At 32.9% G+C, this 25,366-nt stretch overlaps 1 protein-coding gene across 1 annotated transcript; it reads right to left on the bottom strand.

The window, feature by feature from the left end:
• Window positions 1–1,467: 1,467 nt before the first annotated feature.
• On the bottom strand, window positions 1,468–24,309 carry LOC149424002 (uncharacterized). Its single transcript, XM_089631110.1, has 6 exons — window positions 24,144–24,309; window positions 23,157–23,295; window positions 15,813–16,068; window positions 14,424–14,459; window positions 4,915–5,031; window positions 1,468–2,006 (listed from the first exon to the last, which is right to left on the bottom strand). The coding sequence occupies exons 1-6, from the start codon at window positions 24,223–24,225 to the stop codon at window positions 1,704–1,706; spliced, it is 933 nt and encodes a 310-aa protein (XP_089487236.1). The 5' UTR covers window positions 24,226–24,309; the 3' UTR covers window positions 1,468–1,703.
• Between the last annotated feature and the right edge of the window lie 1,057 nt (window positions 24,310–25,366).

The following is a 25,366-nucleotide window of genomic DNA, read 5'->3' as shown; positions in this document are numbered from 1 at the left end:
GATATGACTGAGAAACATGTTTTTGGAAAGGTAATTTGTTGGGTGTATATAATTGAACAAAAAAAAGAGGACTCCTTAATTTACATGGTGTGTTTACACTTTGCAGCCAAGATAAGTTGTATACAGCTTCTGATATTGATAATGCCGTATCTGCAGAACTACCCCATCCAAAGAATTCGGCTTTGTACCGTATTATTTTAAAAAATAACATTCGTGGACCATGTGGCGTACTTAATTCAAGGTCAGTCTGCATGGTAGATGGTAAGTACTCCAAATATACTGATAATAATTCGGCAGGCTACCCAGAGTACAGGAGACGTGATAATTTTTCTGAAAATCACGTTGTTCGGGATATACGTATCGACAATCAATTTGTTGTTCCATATAATGCTATTATAATAATCCTTAGCAAAAAATATGATTCTCATATTAATGTTGAAATTTGTTCCTCTGTGATCAGTATTAAATATATATATAAAGGTTTTGATTGTGCTTGAATCGAAATAAGACCAGAAGCTGGAAATTTGGAAGAGAATGCGGTTTTAAAAATGAAAATTTAAGTGCCCCTGAAGCTGTCTGAAAAATTATGGAAAATCCTATACATGATCAATCTCACTCAATTTTTCTTCTGGCTTTACATTTACCCGATAGCCAATCTGTGTATTTTGTAGAGGGGCGGGAGGAACAGGCTCTCAGTGAAGCATCTACAAGGAACACCTCTTTAACAGCGTGGTTCCAATTGAATCTTCAAGATATTGAGGAACGCTCTATTCTGTATCAAGATGTACCAAATAATTATGTCTTTTCAACTGGTAAAAAGTGGACGAGGCGACAGCGGGGAGGTGGCAACATCATTGGACGAATACCTTCAATTTCTCCTAGAAATATAGAACTATTTCATTTACGGCTGATTCTTATAAAGGTGGCTGGAGCTACATCCTTTGAATCTTTGCGAACTGTTGATGGCAATTTACTAGCTACTTTTCGTGATGCGGCGCGTGAACTGAAGCTCATTGATGACATAGGAAAATGGAAGCAGTGCATGACGGAGGTTTTATTGTATTTGATGACTAAAACTCTTCGACATCTATTTGTTTTAATTTTAATACAATGTGTCCCTTCGGATTCATTGCAGCTGTGGAATGATTTCAACAAATGTATGTTTGAAGATTTTTTTCATCGTGGTGTTGCTGAAGAAACAGCTATTAATCTTTGTATTTTAAACATACAGGATATGATGATGAAGGAGAATTCATCTTGCAGAATGCAGGGCTTACCTGAAACCGATGAATGTTGCAGTTTTGGACAAGTGGAAAATATTAAATTGTTATAAGGTTATGTTGAAAATGCGTTCCTGATGACATAAAAGACACAATAAGCTAGATCTTGAATTAAAATCAATTATTTAACGTGAAAAATCACCTAAAAAAACATATTTAATTCATGTAGAATTAAAATAATCAGACCGACACAATAAACTTTTATTTTTCAGGTTTTAAAATTACAAAACGTCGCCAACGTCATAAATAAATAATAAATAACCAACACCCAGAGCAAATACCTTACTTATACTTGTATAATTGTACTCGTCCACAAAATAACCGTCTTGTTCTTACATAATTTGGCGACCAAAAAAACATTCAATATTCGTATTTTTTTTCCAAAAACAGATACGCATATCAATAATAGATTGAAGAAAGTTTTTATTCCCCTGGCTTCTCTTCTTTCTTTGTTGCGTTATTTGGTCTCTCAAGCCTGTTTGGTCTGTTAGGTCTTCCCCTCCTGTCGAAATCAGGGTATTCCTTCTTCTGTAATCGTTCTCTCATCCTATCGCAGGCCTTTGTATTCCTGACCAGGTCTTTGGGACAGGACAATTGCATCTCTCTCCATATGCAGTGGCTAAACTTGAGACTCGAGGAGTTGCATTTGGACTCTGGTTTGTCTTGTTTGGCCTTTCGGTTGTCTAATACCTCCACGGTGCTGTTGCCCTCTGGTTCTGCGTTTTGCTGAAAATATTAAGATGAGAAAATAACATCGTGAAGAAACGAAAAAAATACGAAGAAGAGCATAACTGCTCGTAGAAGTAAAATATATCTTTGTCTTAGTTCACCCTTCTTGCTTCGTAGGTACGCATTAATCCATGGTCTTATACATGATTTTCTACTATCGACCTGACTCAAATTTATTATTCTTGATCGTGCCATGTCTTTCTAAGGCAACCTAAGCTGTCTTCTTCTTTTTCCCACTTTCTTATGATTCAATATCCTGAATCTCGTCCATCCGTCCATAAAAAGTATAAACACATTCAAACTATGCATAAAATTCTTAATCTTATTCGTTACGTTTAGATTGACTGCTGTCAGTATTCTTTATTCCTTCCTCTACAAGAAATTAATCCCTCAAATTCTTCGTTTGCTTAAAAAATATTGTTTGTATGACGAAAAAATAGGATTTTCTTGAAAATTCTTGAACGATCAATTATTATTATTTAATGAAACACCTGTGGACAAGAAAGAAAGTTTGATTTCATAAAATTTTCAAAAAATAATACCATTTTTACTCTTTAAAAACGATACAAATTGAGTTAATAAATTAACTAGACCATGCTCTACATTAATAATTTATGAAAGCTTTATCTTTTAATTAATAACGTATTTTCTTTATAATCTTACAAAATGTTCACTTTTGGTACAAGCCAACATGATATATTTTTTAGGGTTGGTTTAAATTAGTGTATCCACGGTGAAAACATTTTGGTAATTAAATAAATTTTCGTTTGGTTAATTAATGATTCGGAAGTAGATCGCCTCAGAGCAAATATTTGAACACAAAATTAGTCTATATTTATAATTGAACATCTGTTTGACTAAATAAATAATCAACCGACAGACAACGTTAATTCGGATTTAGTTCAATCATTCATAAATTTTTTTACTCATTTTATGGCTAAAAAAGTCATTTTTTTAGGAAGCGTTATTAAAACCATGACACCTATTACTAAACGGCAAACGAATAAAAGTAAAAATAGGGTGACTTTTCCTACACTAGCTACACTACCCGGCTTCACCCGAGATATGGATTGAAAAACATAGATCACAAAATAAGGCATCGTGTCTTATTTTTAAATACATCCATATAAATTTCGATTTTGTTTTCTCAAAGGAATGAATAATTAAATAAATTTATGAATGAACGACTCAAATGGAATCTTTGAAGTGGAAATTAACCCACTTCCCGATTTCTGATCGAAGTGAAACTAGGCAGATAGAATTGTTGTCGATGACAATGCATTTTTATATGTATGTATTATATTGAATAGTGGTATGACACATACAAAAACAGGCGATGATAAAAATAAATACAAAATTATCTACTATTTTCTTCAAGAATATTACATAAGCAAAATAGATAAGATCGAGTTTAGCTGGAGAAAGAATGCAATAAACATGTAAAAACAAAATAAACAATTATAATAATACGTGTAATATTAAAAAAAATAGATTAATACGGAGTATGAGCATTTGTTTAATATATTATATTTTGAGATAATTGTATCAAGTGTCGTAAGTAATCCTTGGATGAAAATATAGCAGCAGAAGTTGTTACTAGTTTATGAGTTGGACATACCTTGTATCATTAGTCATATTAATTGATGTTTTTCTCGATAGAGATCCAGGAAATTGGTTAGTGTAATAATTTTGTCTCAGTAAAATACGTCCTGAAGTCGACCAAGAGTATTTGAAGTTGTTATCTCTTGCATTTTTTTTGTTTGAAATAATAGAAATTTTTCTTTTGATTTTAAATGTTCGGATACAAAAATGCGTCTGACTTCTTGCGATAGCCCGAGGTCAACTGCGTTTATTTTATTACTGTTGATCGTAACTAGTATAACTTTTGAAAAATTACTGATGTATACAATTGCTAATTTATTACGGAATTGTTCAAATTATTCTTAATCCGATGACGAATGAATTGGCCGGTTTCGTTTTTAGGAACACATCATCATTAAAAAATCATAATGTTTCCGCTTTTCGACATTGTATATTATCAAGGCAAATGCACGAACATCAGGAAAGGGCAACTTTTGGGAGTAATAGAGTGTCAATATTCAAATAAATGTCATTATTTGTCGTAGTCGAAAACATTTTTTTTTAAATTCAATTTCTTGGATTACCAACAATTTGAAGAGATTTTTAATAAATTGGCAATACTATACAATATTTTTCTCCGTATGGTGACACTCACAACCATCCAAACCAATTTCGATTCGGCTTAAGTGACTGGGCAAAAGATAATAGAATGATAGATTATAGAATCTATTATCTTTGGAGAGCGCGGTTCACTCATTCCTCACTTATTCAGTGATTGGGGAGGATGGTTCAATCCACAGTCCAACCAAATATACATATATTTTTCAGTTTTAAACGACCTTTTAATTTAATCTTCAGTATAGTTTTTAAATACATCTATTAATAAAATAGGTATATTATAATATTTAAAAAAAGTTGTATGATGGTTAAAAAATTATTCTTTTTAAGGTTGATTTTTTATTGTTAAATGCATATTGCAAAGTTCCACAGCTGATCATAAATATTCTCAAAGCTCAGGGTTTGAAGCCTTGCTTTGACAAAAGACAAACAAGTTTCAGCTTCATATTTAAGACACAAACCTCATTTGATACTATTATCTTCCTCAATCAAATTGTTCAAAGATTCGAAAAAAATAAAAGTGAACAATCAACTGGCGCTATTTGTTTAGATGTATTCATGGCTGCTACATCCGGATTGGTCAGTCGCTCGGATGGGTGGTCACTTATCTGTATACCTATCGCTACACAAACTAGAAATAATTCAACCAGGATAACATGCATACGTAGGTACTTCAACACAGTAAAATAGTGGAATTGACTTGTACCTTAAGGCATTTTTCCAGTACACCATCAATGATCTCCTTTTGCCAGTCCTTAGTGATTAGTTCGTCCTTGACAAAGGTAGTCGCGTTTTTAGCAAGAATGTTACCTCCGGCATCCACCTGTAAACATAAATTAGAATAAATTTTGTGCAAAAAAAGGCTACAATAAAATGGGGTGACTCAATCATTAACTTTGAAACTAAATAATTTTTTTTGTAAAATCATTTACGTCGGAAAATTGTATCATATTTATTGCACGTGTTTAAACTTTCAACATATATGTAAAAAAAAATATGTGTGCGGAGATAAAAAAAACTTTATGATCAAATTAACATAATAATGTTAAAAAAATGAGAATTCGAATATACAAGTAATATATTTTTATGGAAAGACATTGATAATCGTTGAGGAATTAACATTTTTGAAAATCTGAAAATATAAAAAAATCGCTTGACAATAATTATTCAACCATTAAAAGGTAGGAACATGTCTGGAAACCAGCTAATTTGATATTTTTTTAGAAGCGTCATTGTATATTCGTTGACCGAAAAATATCATTGAAAAGAAGCAAGTAATGCGAGTGAGTGGTAGCGAGAATTTCGCAGATATCTGCGTTGATTAAAGTCGCCCCCAGATGCAAAAGTTTCCCCGTATTACGGTACATGGAAAGGGTGACCGGATAACTCATCAAAATGATAATTCAACACACCTATAAAAGGTGTTACAAAGTTATGAAAAGTGATGAAACAAAAACTAGGTTACATATGTAACTATTTAACCTAGGTTTTGTTTCATCACTTTTAATGACTTTATATCACTTTTTAAAGGTGTGTTGAATTAATCATTTTGAAGAATTATCATGGGACCCGTGGAAAGTAACCTTCATCTGCATGTTGAATATTGCCAATGGTATTCACATTAAAAAAGTATTCCAATATAAAATATTATTATATTCTTAGCCGCAAAAGCAATAAAGTTTTGGAAAGGTAAAATAAATTAACTAACTAACTAACCATCACGCCGGTACTCCGCAGGGGTATACAGAGAGGATGGACTGCCAAAAAACTCGGTATTGGCACACACTCTTTGCCTCATTCACATTCAGATATGGTCTCATACGTATTCTTCTATTATTCTGACTCTTGACATGGCCTGACTCAAGTATCTGATTCACTTGATCGTGCCGTGTCTTCCTCGGGTGTCCCCGATTTCTGCTACCATTCGCATTTGCTTCATACATTCCCCTTACTCTCCATTCTTCGCTCATTCGCTCTACATGCCCAAACCATCTAAGCGTCCCTTTCTTAATTTTACTCATTACGCTTAAATCAGCTTTGCACTCTTTGCGGATCTCCTCATTTCTCACACGATCATACATGGTTCTACAACAAAAACGCCCCAGAGATCTCATTTCTACAGCATTCAGTCTACTTTCATCCTTTCTCTGTGAGTTCGATGCCTCACTTCCATATCAGGTACCAGCACTCCATTGTGGACTGCTAGCTTTAATTTTTTCGATAATTTTTGTTTGCGCCAACTGCGTTCAGTCATCCATTAATGGGGTTACCTACATTTAATCTTCTTTCAATATCTCTGTCAGCCTTCCCATCTCTCGTAAACATACGTCCTAAATATACAAACTCATCCACCTGCTCCAAGTATTCCTCATTCACAACTATATTTTACACTGTTTTCGTACTCTCTCTTTCAAATACTGACTGAAATGACTTTAGACTTACTTACATTCATCATTAACTCATTTTTCATACATTTTTCGTTCATCCTAAACAAGAGAGACTGTAGATCTTTCATATTGTTACCAATCTGCACCGCATTATCAACATACAAAAGGCAACATACTTTCAAACTACTCTTCTAATTCTTGCATTCAATTATCCATGTATAGATTGAATAATCATGGTGACATTACGCAGCCTTATTTAACGCTTTTTGTGATATCAAACCACCCCACAAATCACCGTTCACCCTAACAAATGCAACTTTTCCTTCATACAGAGACGCAATTGCCTGAGTGAGATTGGAATTCACTCCACACTTGGACAACACCTTTTATAGTTATTTCCTGTCGACTCGATCGTATGCTTTTTGTACATCTACAAAGCCATGGAAAAGTTTCTGGTTTTTTTGCCAGAAAATTCTCAGTAAGCATATGCAAGTGAAAAGATCTGGTCCATGCACCATCTTCCACTCATAAAAGCATCCTACACATTCCATGTTTTATGTTTTATCCTTTGTTTCTTTACTCTTTCAATCAAAATTCAATCCTACCATACAACTTGCCAACTGAGCTTACCAGGCTAATAGCTCTATTATTCCCACATATCATAATATGTGATTCTTTATCTTTGAATAACGGCATGATCACAGCCCTTCTTTAATCTAAAGGCGTGTAACCCTCTTAACCGTGTAAACATTGGTTAAAAAGATTGCACAACCATGTGAGAATTATACGGCTCTCTTTAAAATATTCAGCAGCAATATTAACAGCCTTACCATTCTTCATGCATTTAATCGATATTTTTATCTCATCCATGCTAATTTAGGCTACATTCACCCCATCATCATTCATATCTATATTCGCCGCTGGAATCACTGTCACTCAGGTTGCTTTCGAGGACTTCCTCAAAATACTTCATCCATCTCTCTTTAATTTCTTCCTCATTCTTCAAAATTTTCCCGCATTTCGATTTTATAACTTTCATGCTTCCGTTTTCTGGACCACTCGGGGACCTTTTGACTTCCTTCCAAAACAATTCAATGTTTTCTTGGAAATGGGTTATTTTGAGTCCTTCTTCTTCTTCCAGGCGTTTCTTTCATTTTTCACTCCAACTCTTACTCTTTTCTTACATCCCTTATACACTTCTTTCGCTCGATCCTTCTCTTCGTTGGAAGCACTGCTAGCCGCTATAGGACATAAAATAAATTAGTTTTTTTTATGAGCTAACCGCACAAGATTCCCAACTGCATAAAACCAGTTCGTCTACGGTGCGTGCGTTCCCGATTGAGAGATGTTGCGCGGCTGGAGGAAGAGGGAGGATTGAATGAGATTAGAACGAAGAAACATAGTAAGAACCTGATTGATCATAAAGGTAACCCCTAATTTATAGATTTCGTACCAACGAATACTTTATTTTCTAAGTAAAGGTGGTTGGATTAATATAATTATGTATAAACTAGTCAATAATATTTTAAAATGAAAGATACGTGTATTTGTACATCTCTGATGTTTGGAACATTTTATAAGCAAAATAATGATAATCATCCTAATACAAACAGTTCCTAATTAGTTTAAGGGGAAAATAATGAAAATCATTGAAGGAGGAGACATACTAATAAATCTAAGTGAAACGTGAAACAGAACAAGACACAGACAATAAAATAATAACATTCGCAACTGGAAATGAAAGATCGGATTAAGGGGTTGTCCCGGTAAAACAAAGATCCTTGGTTTGATTCCCAGTTGCGACCGTTACCTCTATTATTTTCTGTTGTTCTGTTTCTTGCTCTGATTCATGTTTACATTTATCACTATTATATTATTAATACCGCAAAAGAGTCCGAACTGCTCCTAGCCGTCCGGAGCCAGTGAGACTACGGCATCCCCGGGGTAGTTGTTTTTTGGTGTTTCTTTATTCATTAAAATTTAAATGATTACTTTTTTGTTTTCTACAGCCACCATACTAGGCACATACCCGTATTATGGTATATTGTGAGGCTGAAAGTAGTGGGGAAGAGATTGAGATGGTGAAGTACCTTGCTAGTCAAATCTGGTCACCAAGCACGGCCGTAGCAATTTAAATAAAGATTTCAATTCTGAATAGTTGTCTTACACCAGAGCGATATTGAGAGTATCGTCCATCTGGAACGTGCCGCAAATATTCCATATATTATTGTAAATGAGTAAATTGTGAAATACCTAAATAAAAACAACACAAATTAATCAAATAAAATTTACTTGCGCACGCTGGGATTGGAACCCGCCGGCTTGCTAGTGGAGAGCCTTACCCCTCGACCACGGAGGCCGTCCTATAAATTGTGCATATTTTTTTTTATCCATCGGACGACACGGAAAAAATCGTTAAGTTAGGCTTTTTGTTAAATTTATACAATTAATTGTCTTCTCTTTTGCAAACAAAGTAGATGGGTACCTACTTACTTCCTCCCGCTCGAAAATAACATAGGCGGGTATTTTAGAAACTGTTATTAACCTCTCAAATTTAATCAACTGTTGTGTTCCAAAATTTGTACTCCAAACGCGAACTCAGTTCCGACACTTCTAATATAATATCAATCCTCTGAGACTTGCTATAAGTATAACCAGGCTTCTTCGCCAAACTGGGCTCCAGAACAAATAGATAATCCAAAAATAGACAGCTACATTTACCACGTTGCAAAAATGATGGATTTAAAACGCTATCAGTTAAAATTTCATCTTAGTGGGAAGTAATTCCTTTTGGTGAGGTTTAGATGTTTTTTATGCGAACACCTAAACGGATAATGCAAGTCAGTAGTATTATGTATCGATGTCTTCTATTCGAAAGAATCATCCAAGCTGGTCTAACTCTCCGAATACCCATCTGAAGGTGTTCAAGATATTCAAGAAGCTATGACCACTAAGTGGAAAAAGACATTTCTATCAAACGGTCTCAACGAGACTTTCCGGTGAATTTTGGTGAGGGGTACACAATTTGTTTGCTGGTTTTCCTTTAAATAAATGCATTGATATTTTCTCTAAAACGCTTATTGCGGCATTCTAAACACGCACGCATATTGTAGAGTCCAGGCAAGTCCAGGGTGTCAGAAGTACAACAGAAGTATTTTCGTAGTAGTGCTGCATGATATCCCATATTATAGTCGTATCTTGATCATTTTCTTTTTCGCTGTTTTCGTACTAGACTTATAAAATGTACACATGTAGGAAGACCTGCCAATTTGAAAAATACAAAAACTATCGTAAAATTAATATTTTTTTTGCGGCACCAGGACTAACAATTTTTCGGCTTGTCACTTTTTAACGCAAATTTTGATTTTTTGTTCAAATAAAGGAATGATTTGCATAAAGAATTTTGTTAGGAGCTTCTAGAATGAAAAGCAGATGTAAGCGCAATTAGTATGATTAAGATAGGGACTCTCAGATGGTTTGGGCATGTAGAGCGAATGAGCAAAGAAAGGAGTGTAAGGAGAATATTATGACGCACATGTGAATGGTGGAACAAGTCGGGGACGCCCGAGGAAGACATGGCACGTTCAAGTGAATTAGATCCCGGATTAGGGCCATGTCAAGAGTAAGAATAATATAAGAGTATGTATGAGACGATGTATGAATTCGAATAAGCCAAAAAGTGTGAGCCCTGACTCTCTGCCTACCCTTGCGGAAAACGGCGTGATAGTTAGTTAGTTAGCTTCTAAAACTTCTCCAAAATATTGCTCAGCAAAAAGTGTAAATTAGAGGCTCAACTTTTTTCAACAAAAATAAATGTCTTTTAATACGTTTAACCGCCATTTAATGAAATCGGAACTAGGCAGACTACGGACAGTGTTATTCCATCTAAGAGGAATTTAGGTAATTTCCTCATGCAAATGGCGCTATGGAAATAATCTCATTATGAGCATATAATCTTTCCGGAATTAAAAATAACATCCAAATCTGTTCAGTCTGAAAATCGCTTACAGATTATCAGAGAATTCAAGGAAATTTATAAATATAGGAGATTTGTTGTTCTTATTACATGAAATTTGCAAATGAGAGAGCGAGAACGTTGAAGAGTTTTAGTTGCATTAGAAAAAACAAACGAATTTTCCGGTCTTATATTTTACAGTTCTACTGGACATACCTTTTAAATGGTCGTGTACTGAATAGAAAATTGTTGTGGATAAGTCTGCACATATACTATAGGAAAGTACGTGAACAAAGAATTTGGTAAATAATTATGAGATATATAATATTACCTTATGAATAACATCAAGATGTAACCATTCAATTGGGGGAAGTAACTTAATAGTGTTTTGAGGAAACCACTTGGGAAATTGTACAGTTTATCTAACCATTTATAACTTTGTCTGTATTTAATACCGATATGCAAATGAACTGACCCACAGACGTTACAAAACCCAATACACGTATTGTAAATATGAAGATCATTCTATATTACCTGCAGCTTGGCATTTAAACGTAGACATTTTTTAAATTAAACGAAAAATATTCATTACTCTGGCAACACTAAAGGTATTTGACATTATTTTTTGCTGTTGTTAGAAATCCGTTAAAGTTTTTTTCCGATAACTCATTTTTATTGTATTATTTATTCATTGTTGCAATGTTTTAAAATTAAATAAATAAATGCATGACCAAACTTGGGAAGTATTGTTTTCAGAATACGTTTACAAAGAAACTGTTGAAATGACTGGTTTATTATTAAATATTATTAATTCGTATCAATATTTTTAAAGATTTGTGCCGATTTTGAGACCGATATAACCATGTAGGTAAATTCACATTTGAATTTACTATCCGCATTTGAGTTTGAGCATTTATTTGTAAAAAAAGTCTAACAGAATAATATCATAACTCATTTTTTGACATAAATTATATATACTGTATATGCTAATTGACAGTTAGTTTATTTCACTAGCCACGTTAGTAAATCTCTTTAGTAAATATGTTCAGCACCCCGAAGAGTACGGCTATAGCCTAGAAACACCATAATACTTTCATATTCGAAATTGACAAAGCCATAGTATTTAGTTCAGCCTTTGGCAAGCACATCATTCCCATGTTTTGTGAATCTAGATGTCTAGTAGAACCACTTGTCCTGATCGACGGGATAGTAGTTATAGTGTTGAATAAAGGAAATTGTTAGTGTTGTTGCACTAAATTTGTTTTAGTTCTACCGGCTGCGGCGTAGGTACTGTCAACACAGCCTTCGGTGAATTAAAACACATTTCCATATTTGATTGCAGGGCGTGTTTGCAGTTTGCAGCCCAGTACAGATTGATGAGCGCAAATGACTGATTGGTAAATTCGTTTCATTTCCGTTCTACTGGGCATTTTGCGTTTTGTCTAGTGTCTATACGTTTCCACGGAATAATTTGCTGTGTACATTGTCGGAGCCTGTTATTGCCGGAAAATTATTTCCCGCAATCATTTTGTGTTCCAATAGAAATAAATCCCGAAAACCATTTTGTGAACAAAATAAATTACATTAAATCATTTTGCAAATTAAAATTAGCCGATCTATTGCCGGAATTAATGCGATACTGAACCTGTTCAATTATTTTATAATCATTTCTGGGTAAATCCAATTCATTTTACAGAGTACCGATCTCGTTTTAAAAATATCGTTTCTATTAGTAAGTTTTTTGGAGGGAGCTTAATAATGCTCTGTTGTATTATCGGAGGCACATGAAATTCCCGCTGAAGGTGGCGACATTGAACAATAAGCATTGAATAATAAACCTGCAAAGTAAATTAAACGAAAATAAAGAACTTGCAATGCGAAGTAAGGTACATTAATTTGTTTTCGATTTGGAAATATTATTTTTGAAATTAAATGCTGCTAGTAGAACAGATCTTGGCCTTTGCTTTAACCGGGCATTTTGTGATTCTTTATACAGGGTATCCGGGGATAGAGTGCGCTAAATTCATGAGATGATTCATATTACATACAAAAATATATTTCCATAAAAACAATTCAAGTATTTTACTTAAAAACTGCCTTAACACGTTGAAAATTAGAAAAATATTATTTTTTAATATAGAATCACCCCCCAAAGTTAGCGCATTTTACACCGGGACACCTGTATAAGCCCAGAAAACAAATAATGTGAAAAATTCTTTAGTTTTAAAATATCCTTTTTACGAACCTTTTGTAGCATTCACTTTTTTATGTACGAGGCGGAAAATTATAATTATTGGGTTCAAATCAGATTTGGCGTTGTTTTTTCTTACAAAAATCGAAATAAGCGGCCATTATCAAGCGGGAATTTCACCCTTATCGCTACCTGCGTATGGAATGCGTTATTTCGTCCGAATGTTCGAATTCAATCCCCTAAAGCCCCAGATTAACAATTGTCACCAAAATTTTTAGCAAAAATTTAAACAATAGATATTAGATGGAAATTCAAAATATATATTTCTAACTACCAGAATTTTCTCGTGATAAAATTATAGTATTTCATGTTCCCGTGTTTCACAAGAAAACACTTTGGCTTTCTAGAACGAAAACGCTTGAAACAAAGCAATTGTGGTCTCGGCCATTGAATAAAGAAGGGTATTTATTGTCTTTAGTCATTGGTCTCGGCTTATATTTTCAATCAACTTGGCGCAATTTTAAATGCTCTATATGCTCAAGATGAAAATACAAATCTCAAAAGTTGCGTTGACTTTAATAATTTCCTGATAGTAATAACCGTGCAAATCCATAACGACGGAGCTTAGAATTTTAGTGGGTTTGTTGAGACATTCTAATTAAAATAATAAATTTAACAAAAAATACTAATAAGATATTTCCGTGTTTTAATACAATTCAAGTCTTTAGTAAGCATCTCTCGAATTGATATTAGTTTAGTCACGCCGAGTATGAGTTTGCAAGCCGCCGACCGGTCGAGATAAGATCTAGAATATGTAGATTTCAGATCACCGGAATGATGACGGTTCCTCTAGATGGATTTGACCTTGGCCCGTGGCAAGTACGGGTTTATTGAGACTGAGTGACTGTATGATTATCATCGGATTCACCGACAAACGGGACTCCTCAAAAGATATCACAATGACTAAATATTCTTACCCTATAATTTATTTAAATTCCAGCTGGGTTACCAATGGACTAATAATGACATTATGCTAACTGAATGTTGTTATTTTTCGTTTTAATTAGACCGGATGGTTGCCGAGTGGAAAAATACGTTGGCTTTCCACCCAGGTATCGCGGTATCATAGGTAATACTATCATGTATTCGTAACCCGGGGATATTTGTCTTTCTTAAAATTAAACTATAACTAGAAATAGCTTATTATTATTTTTGATAAATTAATGTTTTTAAGACAAGATTTTATTTATGCATAGCACAAAGGATAACAATTATTTTTATAAGCAATAATTGTTCGCCTTGTCATTGTTGAATGGACACGGGTTCGAGTCCCGTTGGCGTCATGTATTTTTTATCAGGAGATTTTTTCAATGTGGACGAGTGTTTCAGGCGAAAAATTATTGCTTATAAAAATAATAGAAATAGCTTGTTTATAAAAATTATGTTCTTGCGATAAAATCGATTTCAGTGTAAAAAAAACTGGATTAAATATTTTTAGAATCGTTAAGTTTTGAAGTATGATTAAAAGAAGATACCTTGACCAATATTAAATATATCAATTTTAATCGTTTGTTTAAAAGATATGGTTTTCTTTCCTTCTTAAGGCATATATTCATATGGTTTTTTAAGATTATCTTCAGATAAAAAGGTGGTAAACAAACACATTTATTTATTTTTCTTACCATTTTCTTCTTGCGGGCGACGCATTCCATGGCACACTGAAATAATAAGAAGAAAAAAAAGTTTTATCATCAAAATAAAACACGACTCTTCAGTTATTGACAGTAAAATTACAAGTATTTTCAAAGTTATGAGAATCAGAAAAATGAATTTATCAAAAGTGTGTAGAAGAATTTTCATAATATTATCACTGTGATGTCTTTCTACAGATGTTTTGTACCAGGTTTTGATATTATTTGATATTGAATTTAGTCAACTGGAAATTCAATATCGACACTATTATGATACTGACCATGTTATGTTTTGTCACGATTGTGACAGTTCCAGTCACTAAGCATTTAGAAGTAAAGAAAAAGAAAGCCAAGGCTAACAAAGAATAAACTTTTGTGAAATATATAAGTGATTTGGTAACCGGATAAAAAGAACACGATAAATGATTAGCTTAGGTAAGATAGGTTTAGGTAAGATTTCGTTTGGCTAGGTGAGGTTTTATTAGATTAACTCCACACAAGAGGCCTTGAGGAATATAGGTTCCCTCAGGGCTTATGTCATCTCTGGGGATGCTGTGTGGTGGGTCTTATTGAGAAGATGAGATTGTGAACACGGATCTTGAATAGACCCACGTTGAAGGAGGGAGGAAATACAGTGGCCGGCGAATCGTTGTACTCAAGAATAAGTCGTAGAAGCATGTGTCAAATGTCAACCGTGTACACATGTTGTTGAGCATGCGTTTGGCATGTTTTGCCATTATGCACCGGTGCCGAAGGGATCGATGACGCTAGTAGAACAAGGACGCCTGACTCTAAAGATTGCAATCCGCTTGTTAAGCTAGGGACACTTGCGATTTGTACAGGGTCAGAGTCGCTTGATAGTATACTATCTGCAGTATCTGCTGGCCCTGTACAGTGTACAGTACACCCAGCTTCCGTGAGGCTAACTTGACTCTGGCTTCTATGGAGCCTCCGTGCCTGAGCTGGTCACTTAGAGTCACACCAAGCATTTCAATGGAAGGTATGTTGGGAAGTTTGCTTCCATTGGAGGAGGCTATGTTGTCATTTCAATCCCTTTTAGACGTAATCAGATATGATTGGGTCTTTGAAACATTAAGTTAGGTTCGGTTAAGTTTGTTGATTGTTTGTTCCTTTTCTTCAATGTTCTGTTTTTTCAATATTCAATTTTGCTAGTATTCAGTTTTATCAGAATTCAATTATGTCAGTGAGATGTTTTGTTGGAATTCAGTTTTGTCAGTGTTCTGTTTTATCTTTTATTTCTTTTTTCATTGTTTAGTTTGTCAATGTTTGATTTTTATGTTCTGTTTGTCAATGTTCTGTTTCTTTAATGTTCTGATTTGTCATTAAACCAAGAGATTCAATGATATTTTGAATACTTACAATGGTATCATCCTTCAATTTGGACACCTTATCACAGTTGAACATGTCGATGGGTTCCGACTCCTCGGCTTTGGACTTGCGCGCCTTTTTGATCTCCTTGAAGCACTCCTTCCTCAGCTCTTTCAAGGCTTCTCCGTGCATCTTCAGGTCGTCGCGGTCTCCGCAGCAGGCGCGCTGGTATCTGAAGCTGTTCTCCATACCCCCAGGACCTCCCGGACCTCCCGGACCCCCTGGACCTCCTGGACCCCCGGGACCACTGGAAACAATTAATAAAAATAAAATAAATAAATTATGACGACGACCAAAGGCTCCATTTAATTTAAAATTGCAACAAGAATTCCAATTGCCTAGAGCCAGAAGGAAGTCGGCACCCCCTATTATGTGATTCTACTAAATACCTGCTATAGGAATCTTCTACTCGGGATAAGAATTTTTATTTTGGTTCTTTTAAAACATAAAAAACAAAATTCTTCCTGTGGTTCATCAAAGTAAAAGATGTTGGTTGAACTCATTAAAAAAAATAAAAAAGGGCACTAGATAATTTCCAATATTATTTTTTAACCATGCTCTACTGAATCAACCTGACAAAAGAAGAAATCCTCCAAAAATGGTCTACTGAAGGTTGACATTAATTTATAAGTCAAAACAAAATAAATCTATCCATTTATATAATTTATTCTTACAAGTTAACCATGGTGTTATTCATCGAACTGCAGTCTTGTTCGCATTTTAATACCGAAGAGTATTCGACTATATAGCCAAGGCATAATTTATCCAATTCTTACAAGAATTCATACTTGCAGTAGGTAGTATTTTATTGAACCACTGTTAAACTAAAATATATTATTCTAATACAAATACGTATGTAGATACTTCTAAAAACATTAAGAATAATTTATTATTAGAGGTATCGGAATAACTGGTTTATTTGGAATGAAACCAAATCACGTTCTCACAATATATATGAAGTTATTTATGTACTCGTATGTACATTTAAAAGCTAGTAGCTTCTTATTTCCCATGTTTTGTTTAGCCATAAAAATGAAATATTGATGTTGAAAACGTTTCTACCGAATTGGTCCAAGGAATTGGGGGTAAATAAACGAATGTTGGTAGAAAATCATTTAAATGTAATTAATCAAATAAAAGCAACGTGGAAATATGTTTTATCATTAATATCACCTTTATTAGTGTGACATCACAGTTAATCCATTGACATAATATACCTACCAAGGCCCATGGAATTATATTATACATACCGACACAAAAAATATATGAATTAATTAATATGTACCAAGCGGTGGGGTGCACAGATTTTTAATCACGATAGTCAGACGAAACAGCGAATTAATTGATAAAAAAACTGCATAAATATAAGAACAAAAATGAGCATATTAGCTAATTTATTAATAATCTCATAATAGTTAAGAACGGGATTGCAGGCACATAAATAATGAATTGATAGGTTTCCTTATAAACGTTTAGTAAAATACGAATGTATTATCACGATGTTGGAACACGTGATCATAAAAATCCTAATATTTCTTAATCGCTTCGTCATTACAGTGGTAAGACTTTTACCATAACTGAAGATGTTGTCCATCTATTGAACGTCTTTTTCAAAAGTGCATATGAGGATGAAATCTCGGGGGATGCATTCCTGAATTTGTCATGGATATTAAATTGCAACTATCTGAAATAGTAATTCAACGTAATGACATCATAGCCTCGATTAAATGCATGGAGCCAAAAACAAGTTTCTGGACTTGATAATTTCTCACCCATATTTCACATAATCTTAAACATTGCACATAATCTTTAACAAATATCTTAATACAGATAATTTACCTAATAGCTGGAAATCTAGTTATCTCACTCCTGTATTAAAAAAGTGATGTGTGCAATTACAGACCTATTTGAATTTTATATGTATTCCTAAGCTCTTTGAAAAAAATCTTCTGAGCAATATAGCCTCTAATATTAAATGTGTTATTACCAATTACCAACGTGGGTATGTTTCATCTAGATCTACTCTCACAAACCTTAAAGTTTATTAAAACTATATACAGCATTGACTTTTAGGAAACAGGTAGACTTCGTCTATACTGATTTTTCTAAGGCATTCGAAAATGTCTCAAAATACTCATCAATAAGCTCAGAAAATAAGGGATAAGTGGTAATTTATAGACATGGTTGATTAATTACTTACTAAATCTATATTTTTGTTTAGATTAATGACTATATATCTAATGAATGCGTTGCTACCAGCGGCGTCCCCGGGTTTGCACCTGGGACCTTAATTATTTATTCTATTCATCAATGGCGTTAATAGCATATTCTACAATGCCAAAGTTTTACTCTTTGTTGAAACGGTTTAAAGTCATTAATGACTGATTACGATTGCCTAATCTAGCTAAACAACTATAAACTTCAGCTAAACAACTAACAAATGCCATGTTACGAGGTTCTTCAAAAATAACATCTAAAAATACATAATTATTAATTGTGTAATGTTGACTTAATCTTTGTAGTCGAGTTCGAAATGATTGACATAGGCATCATTTTTTTTACCAAAAACTCTGCTTTTTATCTCAAATAACTTCTATCGCTAATAGGGCTATGAAAATGTTGGGTTTTATAATAAGAATTTCCAATGATTGAAAGATTATTCACACATGCATAAAAACATCAACAACTAGAAAGTCTTCATTACTAAACTTCACAAACATCAAAACGATGGAGAAATTGTATATTGTAAAAAAAAGATGGAATGCAAAATAGAAGAAATCGAACTACAAGACGCAAACTGTTTGAAAGTAAAACTCGATCAAGATATATGCATCTTCGCTATCTACAGATCCCCTTCATTTACAAATTTGTCACCATTTCTTGAATCACTAGATTCCATTCTACTTCAAGAACGAAACATCAGGAACTTGTTCATCATAGGGGACATCAACATTAACATACTGGATACTGGAAGGCAACATCCACAAACACAGGAATCCCAATTACTCCTCCTCTCCCATGGGATGACTGCCGCTATAAGGGAACCAACAAGAGTGGATCACAAAATGAATAAATCAATCCCATGCAAAGGAAAATCGACGATCGACTCAAAATTTAACGGGGAAAAGACAAGTTATAGACTACAACAAATTAAAAAATTCACTACAAACTGAAACCTGGGAATTAATATATAAAGCTGAAGACCTTGAAGATGCTTGGAAATTATTTATTAAACTATTGCAATTAAAAATACATAACCACACCTCAATAAAAACTTACACATATTCACACAATAAAATTATCAAAAAAGCATGGATCACACTTGGCTTACTAAAATATACAAGAAAAGAGACAAGATCCATCAACAAGTAAAACACTATCCATACGACCTTTTCCTAAAACTATTTTACAAAAATTATAGAAACATCTGCTCCAATCTTACTAAATCGGCCAAACAAAATTACTACAGATCTAAAATACATCAATCCAATAATAATCCAAAACTTATCTGGCAAATAATTAAAGAAATCACCTACACAAATCAAAACAAAGCAAACCCATTGGAAGAAATCAACACAGAAAGCGGTACACTCTCGCTCAAAAACAACGTACATAAACTAATTAACTACACAAACAACTTTTTTGCAAACATAGGCTCAAACTTAGCGAATAAAATAACCAAACCGCAACACTATAACCTGAAAATAAACAAACACCCAAATCCACAAAGGTTTAAATTTGCTCTAAAAAAAAGAACTAATACTAATATTTTCTAAATTCAAACCAACATCTTCATGTGGTAGTGATGAAATCACAATGAAAACATTAAAATTTATACAAGATGAAATTACCGAACCGATACTCTTTCTGATAAACAAATCTATTTCGGAAAGCAGATTTCCATCACAACTCAAAATAGGGACTATTACACTAATCTTTAAATCAGGAAATCGTACAGATATCAATAACTACAGACCAATCACAATTCTGAACACATTATCTAAAATCTTAGAAATAACAGTTAAAACTCAACTCGTCGATCAAATAAACTATTATCACCAAAACAATTTGGTTTCAGAAAAAATCTAGGAACATCCGACGCCATAGCCTTAGTAATTGAATATATTAAAAATTCTTTAGATTCACATAAAAAATGCATTGGAGTATTTCTCGACCTTTCTAAAGCCTTCAACACAATAAATCACTCACATCTTTTTGAAAAACTAGAGAACATAGGGATCACTGATAATGAACTGATATTCTTTAAAAGCAACATGGGAAATAGAAAGCAAACTGTGAAACTTAACAACATAACCAGTGAGTGTATTGATTTCAAATTCGGGGTGCCTCAAGGAAGCATTCTGGGTCCGATTCTGTTCCTAATTTACATTAATGATCTATGCCACATAGAATGTGACGGAGAAATCATCAGTTTTGCGGATGATACTGTTCTCCTTATAAATGGGAATAATTGGACAGAAACATTTAAGAAAGCAGAAGACAAACTAAACAGGATGAAAAAATGGCTAGACTACCATTTACTTACCCTAAATGCTAATTAAACCAAATTCATCACTTTCAAAATAAAAAAATACAAAAAACTCTGAAAAAAACCTAAACTTGAAAATTCATAGCCCGCATCACTTAAATTAGCATTGTAATTGTCCCTCATTAGAAAAATTTGACCATATAACGTATCTGGGTCTAAAAATAGATGGAAATTTAAAATTGACCAATCACAGGTCAATTTCATTAGCTATTTAGGTAATAAAATTTAAAAAAAACGAAGTTATTTTTTCAAAACTATCAGAAATGTGCTCATTAAAAAAGACGTAATCAAAATCTACAAGGCTCTCTGCCAATCACTGTTTGAATACGTTATTATCGGATGGGGCAGTTCAAATAAAAATATACTAAATCCACTAATTAAAACTCAAAAAGTAATAGTGAAAATTATACTGAAAGTTCCTGTAAGAACTAGCACTGACGAAATCTTCACCAATCTTAACATCATGTCAATTAAACAACAACTATATTCTAAAACTATACTCATTTACATTCATAAGTACAAAACCCAAGAAATAACAACAAACACGTATAATAGAAACACTAGAACTCATGGTCAAAAAATTATCCAACAAATAACTACTAATACAACTTTTTGGCAAAAAAGCTTCTTATATCATAGTATTAAACTTTACAATAAAATACCACTCTCACACAAAAACCTCAACATTTTAACATTCAAATGTCAAATAAAAAGCTGGATACTTAATATAGGGAGATCTGAAATAGAAAATATACTGATATCAAACACAGAATCAATTGCAGAAAACACTATCTTACTTATTTTTATTATATTTAAAAAAAAAAAAATTATACAACATGATAATGATATATGTTCATAATTAAAAACATATGTAAATTTGTTGTAATATTAATTTTCTTTTACTTAAATTATACATAATATGTAAATGAAATCCTCAGCACGGGAGATCCCAGTGAGGATATCATTATATATTATCTATTTGTTACAAAACAAACACTTATAATTATTATTATTAAAAATTCTGTATATATCTCTCGTTAGAAGCATTCTAGAAAATAACTACAATTTAATAACATTTCTTTGATAATCATATTAATATCATTAAAAGAGTCCAAAGCAAATTATTATACTGAGAATTCCATTAGAATCAATAGATTATGAGTTTTATTACATCCATTGAAATTGTTGAAGATTTGTGGAAAGGGAAAAAAAACAACACATCTTTTGGTTCACCCAGTTTCATATTACTCGCATTACCACGATTCAAACACTGCTGCTGACCACTCTAGTATTTACTATGTACATGCTATTTCTATGCGTTAGATATAATCACATTATTAGAAATCTTTCAAAAGTTAGAACGTTACACAGTTTTCTCATGTTAAAAAAATGTTATTGTTCATCAACAGTTAATTAATGAACACGAGAGATGTGTTAGAAAAAACACTGGAATCTAATAATACAACAGCTCTCTCTACCTGTATTTTGATTGGTAGGAATTCTAACTATTTCAGACGAATCTACTCCAATTTGAATTGACGAACAAAAAACCCAATCCTTGTATGGACAATCACATATGTTTGTTTTCCAATCTGTAGTCGCCGTTTCAAAAAGTCCATTTGCAATGGAAAAAATATGTAAATTAGTATTCTGAATATATCTTTTATTTGTCCACACAACAGCAGATTCAGTTTGATAACGAATCATGCAAATGCGCTTTAAAATCTGTCAGATCGTAAAATATTCCGCTGCGTTTATTTAATTACTGCCTTTCGGTAAAGCGACAGAAAACCCGATTTTAAATGAAACTTTTTTAATTCGATCAAAAAAGATGTGATTGAATAAAAAAACGATTCAACATAGCTCAACAAATTGTCGCAATTAAATAAATAAATGGTGTAAAATAACAAATTGTTTTTGGCACAACAAAAACTTAGTTTATAATTTATTTTTCGTTTGATGATTTTATCAAAACAAACTTCATTTTCCGCATGCTACAAATAAATAATTGACCGTTCTGTGGCATACGATCATGTAACCACATACATACATACATTGACTGTTCTGTGGCGTACGATCATGTAACTACAAATATATAACTAACTATTCCATGGTGTACGATCATGTCGATCATATAACCACATATATATAATTGTCTGTTCTGTGGCGTACGATCATGTAACCTCATACATATAATATGGCGGATAGTTATCACTAGTCACTAAAAGTGACACAACATGTACCTATCTATACCTTATTTCTGTATGTTAGTTATGTGTAAGTTGTATGTGGCAGTCTTCACCACGACTTGTTCAAGATACCACAAGGCAGAACAGTTATTGTTATGTTATTCTAGCTAAATATAGCATGACAAGAGGAATGGTTATATCGAATGCAGATACCTGTATATATTTGTATACTCCTACTTTAAATTCCCTTTTTTGTGTACTTGCCAAATGTACTTGCCAAAAAAATTTTTTGTGTACTTGTAAAAAAATTAATGCAAAATTACCTAACTAATTATCAAGGAATAGAATTATTGATGGAAAATGCAGAATAGGAAAACAGTACATCTAAAACTTGGAAACTTACGTGACTTGGGACTGCAATCTGCAGAATTAAGTTAACCTTGATGATAGCCAATTTCCGATAAGAGAGACCATAAGAAGTAAAAGTACAAAGAAATCTTTGAATTGTATCAAACTTTCTATGCAGGTGTACAGAATAAGGGAAATACCATTACAGTTAAACTTTTTAAACCCTTTTAAAAATATGAATTTACTAACGGGGCACATTCTCCCGGTCCAGGCGCCCTTTCCTGCTTCTGGGGTTTCTCAGCATCTCTGGTCACTCTGTAGTTTACCTGTACGACATCTTCATCAAAGAGTTCAGAGTCTTCCAGCAGGTCGGACTGCAGGATATTGTCTGAAAGTCATTACATAAATACATATTGAAGCTGGTTTAAATGATAACTTTAATATTATCGTACTCAGTTGTTAGCATCAAATACGTGTATATCATCACAAAACTACTATTCTATTATGGTATTCAAACATGTATACTTTTGGATTATGTGTCTGTCCTACGTGAGCTCTGGTTCAATGAACTCTGAATTTAATTGATATATTTTTTTGATTGAACTGGTTTTGTGAAGAATTCAGACAAACGATTAAGTAGGTACCTACCTATAGTATAATTTGAACAGAAAATTATTTTAACCGTCACATTCGAAATTGGAACTGAGATTTTGTAAATAATTTGGACAAACTTACATACCTTAAGAATTATCACATTCAACAATAATAATAATATTTGGCCAATTTATGTAGCGTCATTTTCGTGAGAAATGGCGCCCTCAAGGGCGCTGTAAACAACAATTTGCTATCCATGTTTTGACGTGTTCTTTGAATAAATGTTCGGCTTAGCGATTGTTATTATATTTCCCCGCGATTTTTCATGAATCCGCGCTAGTTGTTCATAATAATATGTTGTCAGTGTTTTTGACGAAATGAGACATGTTATTTGAAATAATGGAAGTTTTAAAGTACAGATAATATGTACCCATTATTTTAAAATTTATAAAATAATTATTACGACCATCTTACTCTACTGCTTTATTCTTCAAAAAAACAATTCATCGACATACAGTAATAAAACGTACCATCAAATTATTTTACTTTCAGCAAACACAAACTCAGGTAAGTAAAGATTTAAGGATTATTTCGTCACTAAAACAGAAGATGTTAGCTACATGAATATAAAATATTGCTTACTGAAGTCTGAGTCAGTCCAGTCATATGCACTCACAAATGAAACCATGCACACAACACCCACGTAAATAAAGAATTTATTCATTTCAATCAATTTTCACAGCAGCTTTGTAAAAAACAATACTTCTTTCAATAAACTGGTAGGTACTGTCGGTGAAAAATAAATGCATGAACTAAAAACATCTCTCGAAGAGAAACGTTTATATAGGCACCTGATCGTCATGGCGGGAACTCAGCGCTTCTCAAACCCATACTCATATTTAGAAAAAAAATCGTCGTATAAGATCACTAAACAGACAATCCCAAGAAGTGTTAACTATAATATATTATATCGATTTGAAAACCAACTGATGTCTTCGATTTCAATATTTGAAAATGCTTAATCAAAGTTATCAAGTGAATTGTAAGATTTTTTTTGGCATTAGTTCTTTGGGCGCTCGAATGCGCCCATACCTCACTTTCATAGGTGTACACGATGAATCATATTAAACTATATCATAAGTATTTTTATTTTTTTTATTTTTTATTTAACAATTTTTTATATAAGATAATGTGTCCTTACTGGGGTACCCCGTTCTAATATTATATAGTATGTTATTAGTCTTTCTAATAAACGTGTTTTTATTTTTTTCTGACGAAAAAACCTTACTAATAAACGTTATATACACTACCAAGTTGAGTCCATGGAAAGTTTCACATTGCTTACAATGAGGCTTGTTTAACTGTGTTATATGACTTATGACAATATAATTTAGCGTCGAATTATTGCTGTGATCGAAGTGTTTTTGAGCTTGTTCTTAAAAGGTGTGCAAAGTTGAATAAACATAACGATGTCATTACCTACATATTTCAAGAACTATGTATTTTTTCAATCCACATACCGAAAACATTTTTGACGAAGTAGATTTATTTTAATTTTTAATTTTAATTATTAATAAATCAAATTTATTACTAAAATTATTAAGTTTTGTAAGTATTTTTTGGTTTTTGTTATTTTTACAGCTATTTCGGCTTTCAAGGCCATTTTCAAACTGTAAGATGTATGCTTTTCACCCTTCAGGGATGTTCAAAATTATGGAAAGAGGTAAGATGAATTTATAAATTAGTTTAGTTTAAATTGGAAAATTTCCAAATTATATGGAAGATTTGAGTAGAATAATATAATTGTTCTCAACAATAATTATTTTCACATTATATTTCAGAAAGCGAGCTTTTTGACATTATGG

This window comes from Hesperophylax consimilis, chromosome 4 (genome assembly GCF_061612785.1).
Source record: "Hesperophylax consimilis isolate HC1 chromosome 4, BYU_Hcon_1.0, whole genome shotgun sequence".
Classification (NCBI taxonomy): Eukaryota; Metazoa; Arthropoda; class Insecta; order Trichoptera; family Limnephilidae; genus Hesperophylax; species Hesperophylax consimilis.
Note: the sequence above shows the minus strand (reverse complement) of the source record. Positions and strands in the feature narration are given on the sequence as shown.

Bases quoted from the DNA above. Each gene is read 5' to 3' on its own strand.
- LOC149424002 (XM_089631110.1), bottom strand. From the start codon at position 24,225: ATGAATAAATTCTTTATTTACGTGGGTGTTGTGTGCATGGTTTCATTT. The intron at 23,296-24,143 runs GTAAGCAATATT...AATGACTTTCAG, and splicing joins CTGGACTGACTCAGACTTCA to ACAATATCCTGCAGTCCGAC. The intron at 16,069-23,156 runs GTTAGTAAATTC...AATTGTTTCCAG, and splicing joins GGACCGGGAGAATGTGCCCC to TGGTCCCGGGGGTCCAGGAG.